Genomic DNA, 24,113 nt, shown 5'->3' with positions numbered 1-24,113 from the left:
TACTTATATATATTATTGAAAAAACAGTTGCATGTCAGTCGCCGATGATTGTTCAAATTTCAACTGTTTCGAGTTTTCATTCTGTATTGAACGGTGGAACGCTTTGAAGCAGAACATTCGTTTCTCGTTCTCGGTTTGCAAAAGTCTAAGTAGAAGTAAGTAAAAGTGTAAGTTTTGTATGCTGTTTCTACACACTTCGAACGTGTTTTTTTGAAGAATATATATTGAGGTAAGTTTAATATTCACATATTTTTTTCATATACAATTATAATAGTACTGTTAATAATAATACTGTTATAAAAAGGATACAGGGCAGGGAATACAAATACTCTATGTGTAGCAGTACATTCTTTATTTTCAACGAACTTTTCGAATTACACTTTTCGAACTTCCTTTTTCTCTCTATTTACCCGTAATGCCCTAACGTCTCTTTTCTTTATCTTTGAAAAATCAACCGCTTTTCCCTCTCCTTACCTGCGTTTGTTTATACTCATACGACATTGTTTGAGAAGTCGCGTGCTTTACATCCATAACAACACCTTTCTCATATAGTCTACACTAAGCACAGTTTGTTTTTTTTTAACATTCGAACAGTATACATTAAACATTAAAATATTGTTTTTCGAACATTTATACAGTCCACATCAAGTATTCAAATAATTGCATCATAGTTGTCAAGACTTAAATAATAAAATAAATTGTTAACTAGTGAACTGTTCATGGATGCGGACAAGGTATGCAACATATGCGATGAAGCACTGGAGTGTGTTACATTGCGAGTCGTCACCATTGGAGAAAAGGGCCTGAGGACATTAATTGCGAAAAGCAAAGAACTTGGCGATGGAAAATGGAAAGTTTGGAGCAGTCACACTCCTGTTCTCGTGCATGACTCGTGCCGCAAATGGTACTCAAGGGCAACAGTCAAAAGTGCGGCCGCAAGATCAGCAAAAGTGAAAGCTTCATCGACATCTTCTGCTGAAACACCTAGTACGTCAGCGAGGCTTTCTGAATCGGCGGCCACGGAAAATGATTTCAATTTCCGTGGCTTGTGCTTAATATGCGCACAGTCCTTGGATAAATTGCATAAGCCAGTCTCCGTGATACAGAACGACTATATGAAGGAAAGGATTCTCCATATAGCTGAACAGCGAGACGATGACATGAGCATCGCTGTGCAAAATCGATTGAAAGATGTCGATTCTATAGTTGCTGTGGGCGCACGATATCACAAAAAATGTTACCAGCGTTTTTCGATAATCCCAACCAACACGTCGAATCGTACTTCAAGAAAAGAACGAATAGACTCTGATTTTCAACTCATTGCGGAGTAAATAAAAGATTCGCAAAAAGAAACATTCACAGCGAATGAATTACTGTATCTTAAGGGCAGCAGATGTTTTACAAGAAATGTTTTGTATCGAAAATTGATAGAATATTTCGGAGAAGATATCTTCATCTTGCAGCAGCAAGGCTGTGAAACATTGATCTTATATAAATGATCAGTACGACGAAGCATCACTGTCGTAGATAAAGAAATAAAAAAATAAATAGATTTTTTGTTTCATAAAAACTCTGTCTCATCTTATTTCCGTTAAATGTTCGACCCATCCTTGAGTGAAACATAATTTTCATTTAAAAAAAAAAATCATCTCGTACACTTAGAAAAATAAAACCATTTAATTTCATTATAATTTCAGAAATACCAAAATTTATTGCTATTTACACCGTTCGCGATTAACTTAGCCTTCATTATATTCTACAAAAATATACAAATAAATTTTTGTGAGACAAAAAATTAATATCAATTAATTATACTAATTAATTTTATGTGTCGAGACACAAAATTAATTCATTATTTTTACTCTCGACTAAATAATAATAGTTTTTGTTAAAATGAATTATTGTTTTCCTTTTATTCAAGGTTCACTATTTTTAACAATAAATAAAGAAACGGCGTGCCATAAGCATCAAGATTTGATTTAAAAACGCCGCGCTTTACGCCGATATATATGTGGGGTTTTCAATCGTTAAGAAGTATAGATATGAATGTGTAATTGAATGAGTGTGAGAAGAGTGATTGAAAGAAATGAAAGAATGCATCCGGTCGAGGATAAAGAAAGAGCGTTAGATAAGAATATAGTAGATAAGAACATTAGTTTTTAGGTATAAGGTTACACCGTCTGGACTTGTCGCCTTTGTGAAGCTACATCGAAGTCTCCCGTACGTTCTCGATAATATGGAATACCGGAAAAGCCTTTGTGCGTGGTTTGGAATGATCAGGAAGTTTCCAGGGGAATGACGAGAAACAACGGAAGACGATGGAGGGGATGTAGGGTATAAGTAGGCGACGGAAAGGACTGGCGTTTGCGTTCTGGGCGTTTTTCTGTGAGTTCGGTAATAATTGACGAGTGATAAGTGTAACGGTGAGTACGGAAGACAACGGGGAACGGCGAAGGATTACGATAGGCGACGACGAGTCGGATTCGGGTGTTCCTTGCGGTTGTTTTTGGACTTAGAGAGTTACACTTATTGTTAATATATCGTAGCGTTAGGTCATTGGTTTTAGATTGTAGATATTTACTATTTTATTACTTACAAACATTATACCTTATTAGTGTTTATTAATAAATACTACTTTACTGTTACCATTATAAATATATCTCTCTCTATACGTAAATCTTACATATATAGATATACAGAACGCACGACACTCGATGGCCAAGACGAAAAATTCTCGCTACCGAATGAAAAAATAGAAAGAGAGAAATATTGGTTTCTTCTCTCACTCGCACTTTCATTCAAGACCGAGAGGCCCAAAGATTGTCGAAAATCCTTCGTTTGTGGATTAGTACACACGGACGCTCGCACGCATACTAGCTCGCTCGCGTGTAAAAACCGACCGAGAGGTGGGACTTGCTTCCCCCCTCTATTATTTTTTTCCAATATTTCTCGCTTATTTTTGTAGATACGAAGATAAACCTTAGAACATTTTTTATGTATTTTCAATTCTCTACAACTTTTGTTTGAAACTTTTTTCGATTAAATGCCTAGATTCTAAGATAAAGCCATTTTTTCTCCCTTTTTTTACCCTTTTTCTCAAGACGTCGGAATCAGATTGCAATAAAATTAGCACCATTCGATTCAGCGTTTTACCCTTAGATCAAATTTGCGAGACTATAACTAGAAAAATAGAAGTTTGGCCCTTTTTCATTGGCCTATTGGTATGGTATTGTCTTTGGAAATTATGAATGTGTTTTGTATGAAAGAATACGACGACAGATAACGAATAACAAAGAGCTAAGTACGATGTTATCTAAAATAAAACGTTTTAAATAACATAAAACACGACGAGTATTAATCAGTAATTTAGACGATTATAGATACTTACGATTTTATCCCATTTCATTATACCTTATTAAACCTTTTAATAAAAATTAATAAACAATATTAAATTTTAAAATAAAATAAAAATTTTATATATATATATATAAAATTAAATACTAATAAATCTTACATATACATGTACATATATATGGGAATAAATTGCATTAGATCTGGATCCTGTTAGATTTAACATCACTTTGATGTCTCCTTGACCAACTCACGTAAGACGAAAACTTTGATGCCTCTTTATTCGGTCAAAACCTACGAGACTTACCTATAGGTTACTCCTTTAGAGAAAAGTAACTTTTATATATCCAAAGTCTAGTTAAATTATATGGATGTTTGATTATTTCTTGAGTTTTTAAAATATATTTCCATTTTTCACTTAATGATTTATATATTTGAGAGAGAGAAATAAATTTAATTTAATAAAATTATTTTTATTTTAATTTTGTATTATTGGATTTAAATAGTAAATAATTTTTTATACATAAAAAAGATGTATTAAATATAATATATGATTTACTTAAATACTACAAATTCTTTTTTGCAATTAAATTAAATGAAATTTCGAAACAACTTTCCTCCATTATTAAAATTTGACAAATCTTTTTTAATTTGTTAATTCTATTTCATATTAATTTAATTTTTTTCTCCCTTTCTTCCTTTTTTTTTCTTTTTTCTTTTAAACCACGTATATAAAATATATTTGAAGAGTTTTAGTTAAACGTGAAATTTTCTAGTTTAACCCGGGAACGGACATGGTCGAAACATGTTTCGAGCATTTCGTGCTCGAATGTAAGTTTTCAGGGTTGGAAAGTAATTCAAAGGAACGAGATAATAATGACGTCGACGTGCGAGTGCACGTCTGGCATAGCTGTTAGATAATTATTAGAAACGACGAGAGACAAAAGCGGCTCTTCGTAAATGCGAGCACGAGACGGCGGGGCTGGTTCGCATTGGTATTAACGAGTCGCGAATTAGCATCGAAATCACCGCTCGCTTTAGACTATTTCGTACGCGACTAACTAGGAAATGCTTTTACAAGAGAATCCCCGGTGATAAACTGGTTACATATACCTTTATTAACTGTACTTCTACGCGTATAATTGATTATCAAACTCTCACAACGAAACGAACAACCAACTAACCACCACACATCGTTTTCCACCTACCCTCATGCCACTGACGAACTTTATAATATAATTATATTTACACCACGAATTTTCTCTATTTCATTTACATACATATCGTACTTAAATTCCAACCCCTTGACCCTTCTCAATTAACACTTTACAAATGTACAATATTCATTTTCGACAAATATTACATACGTTTACGAATAAATATGAAATACGACAAATATTTAAAACGTAGCATCGATTTCGCAGCATTTTTGTTCTTTTTTCTTTCTCTGCAATATAAAAAAAAAGAAATATTTTTACGATTCGATTAATTTCAAAAGCAAATATTTCTTGCAAACGCGAAAAAATACGTTTTTTCGATTGGATAGAATTTTGATTGAGTTTCTATCGATTTTCTTTGGAATAAATAAAAGTTTATCTTACGCGACGATTTTTTTCTTTTTTTTTTCCATCGATCGGAGCGGATTTTCATTTCTTTTTTATCTGATTTCTTCGATGACGATAGCACACACACATACACATACACGAAGTAGAAGCAGCAGTAAATTCGTAACTAATCAAAACGTCCAAGAAGAATGTTGGAACTATTCGAGAATTACGGAAAGGCTTGGGAAAAGAGCCTTCACGGCTCTTTCTAACAAGAAAGTTGGAAAAGCAATCAGAATCCTTTCGTAGGGATATTCAATTATGATCCTGAGGCGAGATAGCTCCAAGGAACCAGTTCGTCTTTCGTTCAGGGCCGAATAATAATTCGAGATAAATGGAGCCACAGCTATACCTAAGGGATAAGAATAATTAAAGAGAGCCGATTGATGGGCGTTGAAGAAGTAAAAGCGAAAGAGAGAGAGAGAGAGAAAGAGAAAGAAAAATCCTTCTCTCTTTTTCTTTCGTTTTAAAGTCGAACTTAATTTGACTTTCGAAGAAAAGAAGAGAAGAAAATCGAAAAACTTGATAAAGGGGTGTCTCATTTTTTATAAACGAGAATACATTCAAGTCCAACCTCGAATCGATCCTTGAAAATTAACATTTTTACTGTATAAATGAACAAAAAGAGAGAGAGAGAGAGAGAGAAAGAGTTTTGAGATAAGTCTGCTTCATTATTTTATAGTTATCAAACTTTTGCAGTAGTCTTATTGCAATACATCAATCGATATTTTTCAAACATTTTTAATACCATTTCCTAAGTTATAAGGGATCAAAGAAAAATTATCGATTAACTTTAAACTTACCTACAAACTCTTCAACTCAATTTCTTCGTTATATTAACGTGCGAATATTTGCATCGTAAAAAATATAAAATTGTAGGATTGAAAGATGGTAGAAACTCAATTAATTTGATTTAAAAAATTACATTAAAAATATTTATATAATATTATTTTTATAATTTGTAAATTATGAGACACGGTATCCTATTTAAAAATGTATATATTTTTTTTTAGTTTTAATATCCTTAAGAGATAATAAATTTCAATTGAAAAAATGACGTTAGAAACGCTTAAAACATAATTCGTAAATTATGGGGCCAAAAAAAGGGGGTTAAAATCAATGTTTCTTTTTCATTTAATGTTAATTAATAAAATAGAAATAATTTTCGTTAAAAGGTCGCCGATGAATTTGCGTGACGTAGTCTGGCAATTTGATACACAGTTAGGTTTGCTAGCTACTATCCGTTATTATACTACCATTGGGCGAACGTTCGACGATAGTTGATAGAATGAAATCCATTAGGCGAATGCCACGTGAACTCAATTTCCTGCCCTTTCGTTATTCGCATCGTTTATCTCGAGCTTAGCTCTACTCACGTGGGACAAGACGCATTTACGACTTAGGCCATTAAGATTCAAGGACATTATCGTTCCATTTTAATAAGATAGAAATTATTCAAACAATAGGATCATTCATCGATCATTCCCTAAAAAAAACCATATCACTTAGATCGAAAGACATTTTTACATTATTTTAATGAAAATAATTTCGTATAATTAACAAAATAATTTGTCCCGGTACAATAAATGATTATAATATTTTAATATTGCAAATATAAGATGTTATAAACGTAACGTAGTGTTAACGTTATAAAATGTAAAAGGTAAAAGCAGCAGGGATCAGATGACCAACGATGGAAGTAAAGTTGCACTTTGCTACGTGTTTAAATTTTATTAATGTAATCCATTGAGTAGCGGATTAATGTCTTTGGCAAGCCACAATCGTGTGCCAGCTACTTGCCTAAGGGTATTTTGCATGCTCGATAATGGCATTCCCCATAGCCTACGAGCTATGACTGGTACAACACAACGTGCAACCTTCAACATAGAAACCCATTTAAATAATAAAGTGCCCAGAGCAAATTTGGAAATCGTCAATCTACTTTCAGCCGTTATCCTCTATCTATCCATGTATAATTTATGTGTGCAAGATATTCCAGAAAATGTGGACATGACTTCTGGACGGGTTCCTGATCTGGACGTTATAAAATGATACATCCTCGAAAAATAAAATAAAATAAAATAAAATAATACAAAAAAAAAACAAAAGCATGAATGTTTCATTTGATTTCCTATTTAACAGTTTGTCATGCCATCCGGTTTCTCATGCGTTTACAAAGAATATTTCTAACGATTGACATTGAATTTGAACTCTTTGATATCATGCTTTAAAAAAAAAATCTACAAAACTGATACGTGACATATCTTTTTTCGTGTTTGCGAAAAATATATGGTTTTGATGGTATATCAGTTTTTATAGTTCCAAACAATTTTTGAATATATTTTTGTAATAAAAGAAAAACAATTTGATCGAAACTAAATATTGTTCCCGTATTAGGTTAAAAACTTTTCAATCCATCCAGTTATTCGCAAAAAAGAGAAATCTTACGAAATACTAACAATTACAAATGTAATTAATGAATATAAATATATTAATTACTAATAATGTACGAATATTTATGTCTCATTGAAATTTCTCCATACGACGAATATTCAAATCTTGTAAATTACAAAATATTATAATCAACTTTTGTTTATTTATATTACTTACTACTAATGTTAGTGCGTAACATGCAAACATATATATAGTATTACAATTAATAATGTAGAAAATACAGATCTTTTTTTTCGCATACTTACTATACGAATACTTTTGTTCCCCACTGTATATTTGAAGATATTTAATAATAATAATAAATATTTATTATAAATAATTTAATAATTTTTCGGATAATTTTTCTATTTGTCAAAATGATTTATCAACGCATTAAAAACTAAACAATCAACTAATTGAATTTCTTTATCTAACGTGACAGTAAAATCTATAAGGTATGACAGAGAAAAGTCGGACGAACTTGAAAGAGATTTCGTGTTTGAAAGGAAAAGAATCAAAATTTATGGTTAAAAGTATAAGATAGTAATGAACGTTTTTCGAGTAATAGTAGGTAGTAGGACTTTCTAGGGTTATAACAATGGTGGAAAGGTAACTTTGGGAAAGAACGATATGTCTTTTCTTCTTTTCTCTCTCTTTTTCGTTTCGTTGATGTACGATCTTGGACAAAAGTCTGGTTGGAATTTCACTAGGAGAAGAATAGTTACAACTGCTTTCCTTTTACCAAAGCTATGAGTTTTCCGGTTCGTGGGAAAACTACTACGTCTCAAAAAGTTTGATTACCCCTATCGCAGAGTTACTAATCTTACTAGCCTTTTACCTACTAGATATATATAATATATATATATATACACACACACACAGACACAATATCCTTTAAAAGAAATCACGAGTTTCGAGAAATAGGCGTAACGACTTTTACAAAATATTGAAAAAAGAGATTTATAAAAAATTGGAATATTCTACCTTGTCGTATTTAAAAATCGGCAAACATTTCATAAATAACGCTATGCAATATCTCTTTTATAAAAATTAAGAAAAGAACGAAAAAATTTAGCTCCGGTTATTCGTAATTACATTAAATGTCTGACAAATTTTAATTATAAATATGACAGCGGTAGGATTAAATAGGAAAAAAAAATAAAAATTCTCTTATATATTCTTTCTTTTTCTTTTTCTCTTCGAAAAAAAAGAAGGATAGAAAAAAAGTTTGGAAGAAAAGTGCGTGAAAACTAATTATCTGTTCGTCGCGGTTGGCCGCATAAGTAATTTAACGCTCAAAACTTTTCGAACTTCTCGTCTTCGCGTCATTAAATCGTTTTCCATTGAGAGAAAGAAAGAAAAGAGAAAGAAAAGAAAGAAAAAAAGAAAGAAAGAAAGAAGAAAAAGAAGAAGAAGTAGAAGATAAAAAGAAAATAAATGAGGTTTGGTAGAATACTCGTCGATGTAAAACTGAAGGCAAGTGTAACCATACCGTTTTGCACGAAAGAACCGTCAACGTTACTTACTTTTTCAACCGAGACGAGAGTTTGGCTAAATGGATAATGTTACTTTTGCTGGGTTCGTAAAGAGAGTTAGCGCGTCTACCTTTTTTTTTTCTTTCTCTTTCTTTTTACCCCACCCCCTCTTCACTCAGTAGTGGGTAACAGTACCAACTACTGCCCCCATACAACCATCTATTTTTTTATCCTACGACTCTTAAGTTCATCGAAAATTTCGAAAGAAAATTTTTCTACAAAGTTTTCTTTTCTATTTTCTAACTCTATTTTCTATTCTTCATTTTTTTTACAGGATGTTTTGATGTAATTGTAATTAATTTTTTGACGTAAAATCAATTATCATTCATTGAAAAATTCAAATGAAATAAATTTGAATGAATTGAATTTTAAATGAAATGAATTTGGAGTTGAAATTTGAATGAATTATCTATAGTTTAGATTTTACTTTAAAGTTTTTTTAATATTTTTAAAAAACTCAAAAAATAAAGTATATAAATAAAGTTTAAAGTATTTTATATACTTTAAAGTATTTTTTAAATACCTTTTTGTGTAAAATGTTCTTAAAAAAGTAAAAATAATTATTCTCAAACAGCTTGCATATTTTTCAATTATTTTCTATTTAATTATCGTGTAAGGTCGTATAATAAAAATGATCATTATCATCTAAATGCTTTTAAATGTACGTGTATAAATTGATAAGCATATAAAATAGCTATACACACACACTCTCTCTCTTTCTCTCTAATAATTACATTTTGTATACCACATAAATTCAACTAAATTACTTTCCACTTGCTTATTAGCTTTTAAATCGCTCCTAATTAATTCTCCTGTTAAGCTAATGTTAATCTTATTTATCCGATGACTTATTACTTCTGAATATTTTAAATGTTACAATCTTCCACTCCAATAAATAATAAAATTAATCATCTTCTTCTCCTAATTTAAAAAAAAATCGGAATTAAAGAAAAACAACAAGAAAAATATTCAAACAACTTTAAAATACTCGTAACATTCATTTAAATCATATTTTTGAATATAAAAATATCTGTAAAAGTGAGTATGTGTTGTATGAATTATAGTATAAAAAGAAAAAAATAACTGTTTTTTCTTTTAAAAATTGTAGAGTATAATTTTCTAACTGACTGTATATCTCGCAAGAACATTCGTAGAAAATGGACCTCGAACGTAGCACGAAAAATATTTTCATCCTCTGAGATAATTTACACGAGGGAATTTTACTGGTGGTACACAAGTATCTCTGTGTGTATATGTGGGAGGGTATAAAGAAAGATAAAAAAGTACAATTGCGTATCGTTGCAATTGCTCTCTTTCTTTCTCCTTCTCTTTTTTTTATCACTCGACTTTAAACGGTACTACGAATATAATAAAAATGAAAATATTTTATCAAGTATGAAAAGAAAACGAGAATGATGACAAGTAGTCAATTGGTTTCTCTCATATATTGCACGTGATTGCACGTGTTTGATCATTTGTATGGAAAGAGATAAATGAAGGTAGACGTGGATCAATGATCGATGGTTACGCGATAAACCATGTACGAATTTATTCTCACTTTGTTGTAGAATATGCACGATGCACACAATGTGCATCAACTTATACATGTTTTTCAATTGACTTCGTTGTAATTTTTCTTCCTGTCTTTTTACGATACTCGCTGTGATATATATAGTAAAAGAAAAATAAAATTCGACACGAAAGATGAAATGATAAAAAAGAATGAAAAGATACCGACTAAAAGATGAAAATTAAATATCGATCTGTAGAATATTTTAAGACAGGAACGATAAATAAATAAGATTATAATATAAAAGGTTAAAGAAAGGTAATGAGAAAATAGAGAGTGCATGTGTGCACGTAGTACAAGGAGTGACAAATAAAAGGAACTTGCAAGAAGGTCTTATGTGTTCGTCTTACGAGAAACTCGAGTTTCTTAAATTAAACGTCAATCTAGTGGGACGTAAAGTGAGACGGTAAAAGAGAAAGAGAGAGAAAGAGAGAGAGAGAGAGAGAGAGAGGAAACAGAGTAGAGAGAAAAGAGCGAAGAAAGACGGAATATAAAAAAAGAAGACAGGAATGCCAGGGAAAAATAGAAAAAAAAAGAAAAAGAAAATCGAAAAAAACAGAGAGGGAAAAAAGGGAAAGAAAAAAGAGAGAGAGAGAGAGAAAGAGAGAGATAGAGACAAAGAATGAAACAGAAAGGGTTGAGATACGCTTTTTGAAACGATAAACTTTTCTTGATCACTCTTCACCTCTCTTTCTCTCTCTTATTTTGCAATTGATGGATTTTCTTCAATGAAGAGACAAGCAAGCATTTTACCTTTCACAGTTCGTCAAAAATTTCAGCAAAGAGTTTACTCGTTTATCGTCTCGTTCTACTTTACAATCGCATAACCGGAGATTGGAAATTACTTTGCTATGAGCATCGTCATTGCTACAGAATGAGTAAGAGAGAGAGAGAGAGAGAGAGAGAGAGAGAGAGAGAGAGAGAGAGTTCTCTCTAGACGTGGGATTTATGGAAGAAAGCTATTAAATTTATTACGCACGATTGGGCTCAACGAGAGATTATGATCGTGGAAGATCGAGGGTCGACCGATTGAATAATGAAATAATTTTCGATCGTCGTTGTCGTTACGATCGAGGGTGTAACGAATTGCGATACCTCGATGTAACTTGATGATTCTATAATCGCGGGAGCTTACCCACACACACACAAACCCACCTTCCCCCTCCTTACACATCAACTTTTCGTCTTATAATTCTAACGTTTACGAATCAATATTAATTTTAACCTTTTGCCAAGGTCGATCGAATCAATACGATTTTATCTGTGTCATATCATTTATGTAGTTTCTATTACGAATTTTCGTTTTATTAAATCAAATGTTATCTGGATGATATTGTTAACACGATAATTTATTTATTTGCATATCTTATTGAATATATTTATTACTTTTCGGATAGTAATATAATTAAAAATTAGTAATAATTGGATAATAAATTATTATCGTTATCATTGAATATTAATTATTAGCTTCAAAGTATTTTGTTCTTAATTATGTTATTTAATAACTTTATAATATTTATATTTAGTAAGGATAATTTATAGATTTAAAATATTATTAAATAACTATAATTATAATTATAGCTCTCTCTGAACAAACGGGTTGTCGTTAAAATAAAAAATAATGATGACAGCATTAATGAGATTCTTGCAAATCATTTTAAAAAATAAAATATTCTTTCTCTCTCTTCCTAAAAAAAAAAATATAGAAAAAAGACATTTAATAGTCGTTCTAGAAAAACATTTGTTTCTCTCACCAAGTGAAAAATCGTATACAGAAAAGAAAAAATGATTCGTGGTTGTTGAGTTTTTATCAAAAGAAAACGTTTTCCGAAGAAAGATCTAACGTTGAATTTACATGAAGACAATGGCTTTCAAACAATGGCAGATATCTTCGTTAAATTCTTTCGAAACTTTGCATCGTAAAAGAAGAATTCGACGTTAGAATCGTAGAGAATTTACATGCAATGAATTATTATCTTTCCACAACTCTTTTTTCCTTTTTTTTTCTTGTCCTATATGGATGAGAATATTCAACAATTTTTCCATGACATACGAGATATATTTCTTCTAATGTTGAACAAAGAACCACATGGCCCACATCTGAAACGTATTCGGCTCTGTGAATCGTCTTACAAATGGGCACATGCATATGTATGCATGTATATGTGTATGTAAATAAAATGATTTACTGAAGAAAATAAGATTAGGTCTAGGTACTATCGAGAAATGTAATTCTTTTGATTTGAACAAAATTCTATGATTAGTATGAACAATATTAAATTGTTCTTAATTTAATATTAAAAATTTTTAATTATAATATTATAAAAAATTAAATATTAATTACGTGTGTGAAATATATATAATATTATTTATATTTATAAATTAATTAATATATTATTTTATAAATTTATAAATATAATTTACTAATTTATAATATTTATAAATATTTTATAAATATCTAATATATATTAACTATTAAAATAAAATATTAAAATATTAAAAAATTTATTATATATAGATTGAATTCTGAGTGAAATTTTGTTGAATTAAATAAAAAATGATTCAATGTGTATACGCTTGATAAGAATCCAAAGTTTTATTGGCATTCGCCTAATTTGTTAAATGTCTTCGAAGATATCGTGACATTTTAGAAAACTATTGGAATAATCTAAATTCGAATAGTCTCAGTCGTGCATGATCACGACCGTTTTTCTATATAAATTAATTTTAAATGTCGAATAATTTTCTCTTTATCCCAAAAGGTGTGATTTTCTCTTTTCTTAATTGTGATTCCATTCGTAATGTAATTGAGCAAATGGCTATTTGATAAAGCGGATGAAAAATTGTGTTTACAGAGGACAAGTACCAATCTCTGGGGCGAATGGATGGGCGTGATGCACGGGGATGAGATCGAATACGTATTTGGAAATCCTTTGAATATGTCCTTGAAGTATAGCGAAAACGAGAGGGACCTTTCCGTTAGAATGATCAAGGTTTTCTCCCAATTCGCAACTGACGGGTAAGTGGACTTTTTAAATTTCTACATCTATTTATCGTTGGAGTTAAGAATCTTATTTCCCTTTAGGAAAATAAAAAAAAAGGTACTTTAAAAAAAATATGGCAAACGATTTCATTACATTTTTTCTCCCATCCGACGATTCAAATTTTCCGTTTGATCTTTTAACGAGATTATAAAATTATAATCCATAAAAGATTAAAAATATTGAAATAAACATAAATAAATTTCTAAAAAGTTCTTCGTTTTATATTTGAATTGAAAAATAAAACTAAAATTTTCTAAGAGAAAAAAAATGTAGAAAACAAACAGATGATTGTGCTTGTTGTTCAACAACATGAACTTAAATTCTCCCAAGCCCGTATTTAATTTCCTAACAAACAACGTGACCAAATATAGATGAAGAAAGGGTATTCCAACAATTCGCAGGTCAGGACTAACTCGTGCACTACGAATTAATCGAAACTTCGAGGTTTATCGCGCAACTCAATTGATTAAAGGAATTTCTATTGTCCGAAATATAAATTGGTAAATAAATTTCATTCGAATTGGTATACTTTTTTAATAAATTTTATATAAAACAAGTATATGGAAATAGTAGTAGATATATATATGTGGAATAAAAAAAATTTGGAAGAAAAATTAAAGGAGTAGACACGCAGGGTGCTTCAAAATAAATTGACGTAACTTAAAGGATAGTTTCGGTACGATAAAATAAGAAACAAAATGTTGAGATTGTTAGATTTTATTTTAGAATAATACGTATAAGGGAAAAAGAAAGTCGAAACTAAATAATACGTATTAGGAAAAAAAGAAGGTCGGAACTAAATATAACTTCTGTATTGCGTAAGAATGTGCTATCTTGTCAAATTGCGGCGACTGAGATTATCTCCTGATGTGGGTCGTACCGAATCCTCTCGAATATTCGCGAACCGAAAGCAAGGAAAGAACAAAAGGATGATAGAGGGGATAATGTATATGTATAGGCAACAAAGGAACTAATAGCTTGCTTGAAGTATGGTAATAAGATCTGTTGAGCTTGAAGAGTATGGTACTAAGATATGTATATGGTGTAAAGTATGGTTTAAGATAAGGAACAAGGTTGAAAGTATAAAACGAGATATAAAGTAAAATGTATAAGGAAGAAGTAGATCTAAAGAAGTATATATGGAAATTATATTAAAATATATTTATAAATATTCTAATTTTTCTTAACACAAAAAAGTTCAGTAAAGTAACACAAAAAAATTGTTATTGGAAGACAAAAATGGCTACAATTCGATCATATCGGGCATCTGAATATTTTTTATTTTATTTCAATGTACTGAAACCATCCATGAAGTTATGCTCATATTTTGAAACACTCTATACATACATAAATCTTTTACAATCGAGCCAAAAGTAGAATAGCAATGAAACATCCCAGGTCGAATAGTGAAAAGAGCGAAGCTAGGAATATAGCAAGAATTTATTGGGATGTTAGTTTGTTATGACCTATCTTACGATCCCATAAGAGATTCAACCATCCAAATAATATCGTTCTCTTTTTATTTTTCTTATCATTTCGATTTCATCTTTTTCTCTTTCCCAATTTGTAAACATTTCCTAACTGTAAACATTTCGTTAGATTAATTGACAATATAAGTTTCTTGGTTTCATTAAAAGGAATGTTAAACATGTTAGAGAAGTGCAAATATCTATTGAAATATTTAATTACCTTGTGGTAAGATAGTTACTTTGATACAAACTTTGTGAAAGATACGCTTCAAATATACCCATGCACGTGAGAGTGTGTGTGTGCCATACATTCGTATATATCATACGTATGCAGATACATAGAGGGTGTAACAAAAGTAAGCGATGAAACTTCAAGAATGAATATTTCATACGTTCAGAAGAAAAATATGTTAGAACGTTGAATTGGGAAATGAAGCATTTCTGACTTATCAAACTTTCATGCATGATCTTATTATTAGTATACTCTAAATATGTTTATTTGATTTTACTTCAATTGAATCTGAGACACATTATGTTTAAATATGAAACCATACGTTGTTGAATTTTGTATTTTGCATAATATATTTAAAACTCGCAAGTGGTATTACCCTATTCAAATTTTCAACCAGTGTTTCATGTTTTCTAGTAAATAATAATCATAATTGGATTGCACTAACAATAAGATTAAAATTGAAATGAAAAATATTTATGTCTATATTGGATTTATCTCATTTCTTTGTTGTTGACATATGTCAAATTTGATTGTTCATTTTTGTTATACCCTATATACGTAAATAAATTGTTACGTGTGGTATCAGTAACGAATCCTAACTTCGAATAGTTTACTTCGTCGAAAGCTTATCCACGATACTGTTCCGAAATAGAAGCTTTAAAGGATTACGATCCTAGCAATGTCCTGTTACCCTGCATCAGAATTAACTGTGTCCAGTCACTAACAGAGTGATACTACGTGTTACTACGAAGCAAGCACCAACGATAAGTTCTCGTTGTGAGATTTCGTGAAAATGAATCGTCCCGTCGGAACTTTGTATTTGCCAAACGAACATTGTCCTGTGATTGTAAGTTTATTTTAATTAATTACTGCAAGGACGATAAAACAATAATTATTCAAGTATTAATATTTTTGTTACGTTAGTTGTATTGCTAGATTTTCATGAATTAATTATTTGTGCATTAGTAATTGTTTTAATATTCTTTTACAAATTTTTGATGAATTTAAGCATACATTTTTATGCAATATTTTACGTATTCAAAAAACATTCAAAACTATACAACTGTACATATTGAAAGGAAAATCGCAAATACTAAAACACTTGACAGTAAACCAACATAAAAAAAATATCATTACATTATATATACACAATTATTGACTTACCCTAATTTATTTGATTCTTAAAATACTTGTCTTGGGTATTAGATCACGAAAACGATACTCTCGAGAATACTATAAGAAATAATAATAAATAAAACCGATTTAAATGAACGTTTAACTTTGACATTAGACAGAACGTTAGCGATTAGTTGCACGCTAAGAAACGATAAAATAAATTATCAATTTTACTTAGACTGAAATAATAATCTTCTTCGAAAAGACACATTATCAAGACCGTCGTGTATAATTTCAATGAAAAATAATCTACCACTTTTGACACTATAATTTTAATCAATAATTCATATAATTGATTACATACCTTTATGCACACGAATTCACTTACGTACGCACTCATTGACTTTTTCATTATCAAACCAGTAATTTTTGTTGAATGGAAGAAGATATATATAATTTTTTTCCTACTTCTTGCATTCCATCGATCGACGCGTTATTTATCTCATAATATAGGATGATTAATGACGGGAGCGAACGGCGAGACGAATAAAAAAAAAAGAAAGAAATTGAATAAGGAATCTACGAGAGACATGATTCAAATGAGAATCTCTCCGAAGTAAAGAAAAATAACCTTTCTTCGAGGAATATTTAAATATAAATAACCGTACATACATCAAATCTAATAAAATCTGATAAACTAAAAAAATATAAATAATTATAATTATAATATATGTATGTATATAATAATAATCATATAAATTACATTATAGATATATAATTAAAATATTATATTATATAATATATTATTCATTTTTGATATATCAATATAAATAAAATCAATGAAAAATTACAAACTAATGATCGTTAATAGAATAAATAATATTTTCCAATTAATAAAATCTACCAATAGATTCGTTAGAAACTGAGAAATCGGTTTTCTAAGGAATCCGTTTGGAAATAATCTATCAAGTTGAAAAATAGAAATAAATGATTGGTCTCTCATAACGACCATCGAGCAAGGAAAGAACGAAATCATTTTTCGAGTATAATCGAACCTATAAATGTTTTTTCTCTGCCTTTCCCAATATACACGAACATATACACATGCGTATACTGATAGATGAGAGATACAGACATAGTTCATAGTCGAGATAATCGATACACCAAGAGCCAGTAGAGTTGGAATTTCGTGGCATTCCTCACTCCTGTTTCCCAGTCGCAAGTGTTTACTCTTGAAATTAACCAAAGCTGTCTAAATCGAAGCAAAGCCACGAGGTTCTGATTGCTCTACTGATGAAACCCAACGTTCTCCGTGTTCCCTTTTCGCGAACTGAATACCCATATTCAAGTGTGACGTCTACTAAACGTCCACATGCATAGAAATTGAAAGAGAAACTCATATAGTCTTTGGATTCTTCCAATGAAAAGCTTATTATCTCTGAAGAAAAGCAATTTTGCAAGCTACGTATAAACCAGTGGTCTTCAAACTGTATTCCACGGAACTCTGGGGTTCCAAGCAACGTACTTAAGGGCTTAACGAATTATTGTTTCGATGTATGTGGGATGTATACGTGGGTGCGTATGAAATAAGCAGATCGATAGTTTAAACAGTACTATAGAAGATCATGAGTATAATTAGTTGTGTGCGTAGGTGTATGAGATCAGTCGATTAACAGTTGAAAGAATAGTATAGAGGATAATATAGAGGATTCGGGTAGTAATTAGTTGTATGCATAGTTGTGTAAGATAAATCAATCGACAGTGGAAAGAATATTATAGAAGATTCTAATGTTAGTTAGTTTGTTAGTTTTGCGTGTGTCGAGAAAAATGTATAAGAATTTAGTGTTAGGTGTGTATATGTGTACTAATGACGATACGCAATTGTTTATAGAAGCAAGTATATATATTAAGAGATGAATGAGATTACGGAGTGGACCAGTAGAGAAAACAAAGAATAAAATGAGAAGTAAAAAAAAATTTTGAGTAGACCGATCTGAGATTAAAGAGTAAAGAGAGAAGAATTGTATCATTATAATACTTTTATCAATAAAATCCTTATTAATCATGAGAGAGTGAATGATCCGAGTTTCATTTGCCTGTATTTTCCACGTAGGGTTATAAAAAATATCTTATATGTATTATTTTTTTTTATGTAATAATATCATTTTTCATCGTGTTCGTAGGATAAGTATCATAAAATATTTTTTACACTAATACAAATTTCGTGAACGAAAAAAGTTTGAAGACTACTGGTTAGCAATTATCGATGCTAAAATTTGTCTATTTCCATTCGCTGACATAACTGAGATCACCAAGATAATTCCCCAATCTCCGACTAAAGTAGCTTAGTCTTCGACTTTATTGATCCTTATGCCGTGGCACGCACGAACCTTCCCTATCTTAAGCTTTATACACCGAAAGGAGAACCTCTTTGATGCCTACGAATGTTTATCCCAATCAACTTCCTTCCTCGATAACCATCTTAGCTTCTCGACAATCTGCTTAGTTTCAATTTATAAATGATCAATCTTCTTGTTTATTTTTATCCGTATTTTATAATATGTAAATGAATTTTGAAGAAATTCATTTTGTTGTTTTCTATTTTACTAATACACAAGGTGTTCATAAATTACCAACAATATTTAAAAATATTAATTTAATGACAAAGAAAATACTAGAAGATTTCGGAGATCGTACATAACCGAACATTTTTTCATTTGCATATTCGATTAGAACTAATTTCTAAAAAATTTTTAATGTTTTTCTCTTTCTCTATATATATATATTTTCCTAATACACAAGATATTCAAAAAAACGCACAATATTAGGGATATTATTTATTAAAAAGCGAAGGATAATTTAATTAGAAAAATAATATTAAATAAAGTTTAACAGATGACTGTAAATAACACGAGCATTCGTGTTATTTTTTTAAATTCAAATCAAACAATTGAAATTGAATAAATTTCAAAACGATTTGGAATAAGAGAAAAGTAACAAATATGATATTACGGTGTATGAAGTAACAACGGAAAGACTAATATTCGTTGAATTATTTCCATTAGGAAACCAACGGAAGACGAGAAAGCATGGCCGCCATATTCGAGAGATCGACCAGTTTATTTCATTTTTAACGCGGAGAAAAAAGGACTCGGAGAGGGACTGCGCACGACGTCATGCGCCTTTTGGAACGAGTTCCTACCGCGACTCAAAGGAGTACCCGGTATGTATTACATATATACACTTACACATACGCGTACACATAAAGACATAGAGCAATACATACACAAAAGAAAGAGAGAGAGAGAGAGAGAGAGAAAATAGGAGTTTACGTGCCGTTGTCAACACGATGCTCCTTCTATTCAATTTTCTCCTGAACGAAAACTCGTCAAAACCTTTTCATTCTAAGGACGTTTATTTTACGCTCAAACTGTTCGGTCTTTTCCTTTGTCCATTTCTATGCCGAGAATAAAGGATTAAACGATCCTACTTAATTACCTTAACCCTTGAAAGAGCTTCATAACGTTGTTGCTGCTGCCGCTGTTGTTTTCTCTGCTGTTACTGTTGCTGACATACTTCTCTCTTTCTCGCACACAATCTCACACTCTCTCTCGTTTTCTTTCCTTCCTTCTCGCTCTCTTTCTTTCTTTTACTAGCTAGTAAAAACATTTTCAAATCGGTAAACCGAATTAATTACAGCTCACGGAGATTCATCAAAATCCGCTACTTCAACAAATTCTTCTTCCATTCTCGATTGCCAAATCGATCATTTTCATTCCTTTTAACGAACCTTAACGAATATTAACGAACTACGATCGATCGATCGATCCCTTTTCCCTCAAACGACCGAGATTATCCTTCAATTTCTTTTTTTTCCTCTCATTCCCTTTTTATCAACGTAGAACCTGTTTTCTCAATTAAATCTCTATTTCGTTTTCCTCAGAACACTCAACAGAAGCCACCAGAAGCTTCAATAACGATAAACAAAGTATATTTCTTTGTATACACGTTTGCGTGTATGTGTGCGAGAGGGAGAGAGAAAGAGAGAGAGAGAATGAGACAAAAATATATAAAGCATAGTTTCGTACGACCAAACGGGTAGATCCATGCAATTTCATATTTTTGTTTAATCGGTACATTTCGAATTATGGAAATCAATTGTTTACTCAACGAAATGAATGTTGACATTTTCTCTCCCTTTCTCTCTCTCTCTCACTCTCCCGCATGTAAAAGAGAAAAATATTTCAAAATATAAATGTAACTTTATAAAGTTTCAAACTTACGATATCCTCTTTCATTATCATTCAGAATTATATTCAAAGCTTTTTAACAATGATCATGAAAGATTAACAAAACAAAAGATTAAACGAGTATACGAGAAAAGTGAGCAATTTTGCAATATTTTTGTATTTTTCTAGATTACAGCGCGAAGCATTAAGCGATTTTTCTTTTATTTTCATTCTATTCGTCAGAGATCGATAACGTGTAAGCACATTTTTTTTTAGTAATCTATTCACATTCCATAACAATTCGATAGTTTATTAATATTAATTAATAGAAAAGCATTGGTTATGCATTTATTTAACCAACCTGTCAATTCACTAACAATTTTTTCTAACTTCCAAACAACAAACATTCATTGCAAAAATAATTTTTATAAAATCACCATAAAAAATAGATCTTCGATAATTACCCTTACGCGAAATATATTACAATTTTGAAATATTTTATTATTTATTATTATTGTTTTGGACGAAAATAAACTTGTAATAGAAAAAATTGCTTATCGGACGATCCAATTAAAAAAAAACGTTAATTACTATATCGTACGTTTTCCTCCTCTTGCGCAAAAAGAAAAAAAGTGAGAGAAAGAGATGGAAAGCGAAATGGAAATATCCAGTCCGTTTTTTTTCTTTTTTTTTACTCTTTAAAATGAGATAGCAAAAGAAAAAGGATAAAGAAATCCGTTCTGTTTTATCTTTGAGAAGAATACGAGACAGGATCTTTGCATTAGCATATTAAAACTCATTTCACCATCATCTCCCTGAAAATCAACTTTTCTCTCTCTTTCTTTCTCTCTCTCTCTCTCTCTCTCTTTCTTTATTTCTCTCTTTTTTCTATTTAACGGGCGATTAAGTAAATATCTTTATGCAAACCCGTTTGAAAATGTGTGTTTGACCTTTTTCTTTTTATTATTTTCTAGATCCTGTACCAGAAGCTTGCAACAGCGTGATAGCGTCAAGCGTATCTGCGAGTGGAGCCGATCGACTTATTTATCAAACGAATACACAAAATATTCTACTTTTATCCACGGCCACAGTTACGTCCATTTGGACGATGATACTTTTACGAGTCGCGAACGGCTAACCGATTTCAAGTTTTCTTATCAAACTCTAATCTAGCACACAGAGTTCTCTTACCGTCGATTCCAATTTTTATTTTATCCTCTTTTTTTTTGTTTATTTTTTCTCTTTTCTGTCCTTGAATATTTTCTTCCTTCTTTTGTTTTTTTTTCTTTTTCTTACACGAGATCGCTAGCTAAAAGCCGAGAGTAGAAATTTTACTCGCAAAGGGGGGAGACCGATGCCTCGTTGTTGCGAAAAAATTTGAGAAAAAATCTAAAACAAGATAGAATAAAAATGAAAATACAAATGAAAAGAATAGAAATAGAAATAAGATGAGAAGTAAAACAGAACAAAAGAGAAAAAGAAAAGAAAGGATTTTGTTTACGTCGGCCAAAATTTTGCCCTTCCTCGCGAAAGATTAAAAAGAAGAAAATAAGAGAGAAAAAAGAAAAAACAAGAAAAAAAAGAAATATCTGAAAAAAACTAAGAGCTTTTCTCCTTCGCGAGTTCTTTGATTGACTTAAAAAAAAAAAGAATATTTTCTGTTTTCTTTTTCTGTCTGCGCGTGTGCGTATGTGCGATGCGTGTACGTGTGTGTGTATATAAGTGTGATAAAAAATAATGTGCGAAGAGAAAGTCTTTGCGGCCTAGAAGTTAACTTTCGATCGAGCGTTAAAACTATGTCGAGCTTTATGAACTATTACCAAATTAATATCTCCGTAATCACCACCGCCACAACCCCCCTCTTCCGCACTTAAAACCTACGACCGCGAATTTCGCTGCAATATCTCGACGATCCCGGTTGAAAGATTATGAAAATAAACACAATAGATTTAAACTACTTCTTCTCAACAAATTACATACATTTTTATTTTTTAGGAAACAAAAAGTTAGATAATAAAAAAACATTGCTATTATTATTATTACTACTATTATTATTGATCGAAGGGATATATGTGTGAATTAAAAAAAAAAGAAAAATTTGTTTCGATAATTACTACTCGACCTCCGTTTCGATCATTTCCTTAATTTTATTTTACAGAATTAAAATCATCGTACGATTTCAAAAAAATAATTAAATGGAAGATGAATAAGTATACAAGTCAGTCAATTAAAAAGAGATAGGAAGAGAGAGAGAGAGAGAGAGAGAAGGAGATAGATAATTTCGATCGTCGTCCGTTCTCGATTCGATCATTTAACATATCGAATTAATTAATCGATTATAACCGAAGAACGTTTCTTGCGTGGATAGTGTATGATATTTACATATGTAAATTCACAAAGTCCTATGAGTTGCATGAATGAATACACTTGTGTAAGTGCGCGTCTGTGTGTTCATTATTTAGCATCGAGAGAAACAGTGAGAAATATATAGAGACGGTGGGTGGGAGGCAGGGAGGGGAAGGAAGAGGGACAAAAGAGTTGGTTAACCGCAAATTAATAATACGAAATGCCGAGGTCGAAATCGAATCGTCATTGAGATAATGAAGAAGATAAATAGCTTTGGAAACTGACAGAAGCTTCGTGGAAGACCGACGTGATGCGATGATCGTCTAAAGTCCTCTGAGAAGAAGAAGTGAAGTGGGTGAAAAAGAAGGAAGAGCAGGAGGAGGTGTATGAGACGTGGGAGGGGGAAGGAGGGTGTGAGCGAGGGGGGAGGACGACCGTAATCCGTAATACGGCTTGAAGGAAGCCGATAATTTGCTCTAGCAATGCTCTACTGACTTCTTCTTTTTCTTCTTATTCCTCCTCTTCTCCTCTTCATATTACTACTACTATTACTAATACTACTGCAACTGGTACTATTAGTATTATTACTATTATTATTATTATTATTATTACTACTACTACTACTACTAATACTATTTTACCATCACCACCTCATCTCGTTTTCATTCCCCTTCCACTCTTTTTGTACCATTTCTTTTTTATTACTTTCGAATACCTCGAGGAATTCTATTCGTCTTCTATCATTTTCTTTCTCCTTTTTTTATTTTTCTTTTGTTTTCTTTTTATCTTACTATTCTCTGTTTTTATATTTTTTGAAAAAAGTTGCTGACGTAAACAGGACATATAACTCATCGTCCTGCTAGTCTCTTGAAATTGAAGGAATAAGTCAAGAATCGAGGAAATAAAGTAGATAGAGAGACTGAGAGATAGATGGAAAAGAGAGGGAGGGTCGAAAAGTCGACGGTGAAGGCAAGTTAAGAGCAGATTGCTGTCTTCCTCGAAACTTAAGGATATATTCGGAGTAAATGGTACTTGGTTGCTCCGGATTTTAAGATGGCAAAGAAGGAAAGATAAAGAAGAAAGAAAAAATTCAGTGAAAGAGACTAAGAGAGTAAAAGGGAGCACCCAAAATCCTCAAGTTTATTCATCGGCCTGGAAACAGTCCTCAATGCTCTTACTCTTAT

At 31.1% G+C, this 24,113-nt stretch overlaps 1 protein-coding gene across 1 annotated transcript in view; it reads left to right on the top strand.

Moving 5' to 3' along the window:
- LOC122519676 (acetylcholinesterase-like) overlaps positions 1 to 23,292 on the top strand; it is a 174,581-nt gene extending 151,289 nt beyond the window's left edge. Inside the window, exons 4-6 of the mRNA XM_043639297.1 lie at positions 13,349 to 13,512; positions 19,420 to 19,577; positions 21,558 to 23,292. Coding sequence (XP_043495232.1) covers positions 13,349 to 13,512; positions 19,420 to 19,577; positions 21,558 to 21,721 — 486 coding nt within the window. The 3' untranslated portion in view covers positions 21,722 to 23,292. The remainder of the gene's footprint in view (positions 1 to 13,348; positions 13,513 to 19,419; positions 19,578 to 21,557) is intronic.
- The last annotated feature ends 821 nt before the right edge of the window (positions 23,293 to 24,113 follow it).

The sequence above is a fragment of the Polistes fuscatus genome, unplaced genomic scaffold, assembly GCF_010416935.1.
Source record: "Polistes fuscatus isolate 324 unplaced genomic scaffold, CU_Pfus_HIC Scaffold3, whole genome shotgun sequence".
Lineage (NCBI taxonomy): Eukaryota > Metazoa > Arthropoda > Insecta > Hymenoptera > Vespidae > Polistes > Polistes fuscatus.
This window is presented reverse-complemented; position numbering and strand designations above follow the sequence as displayed.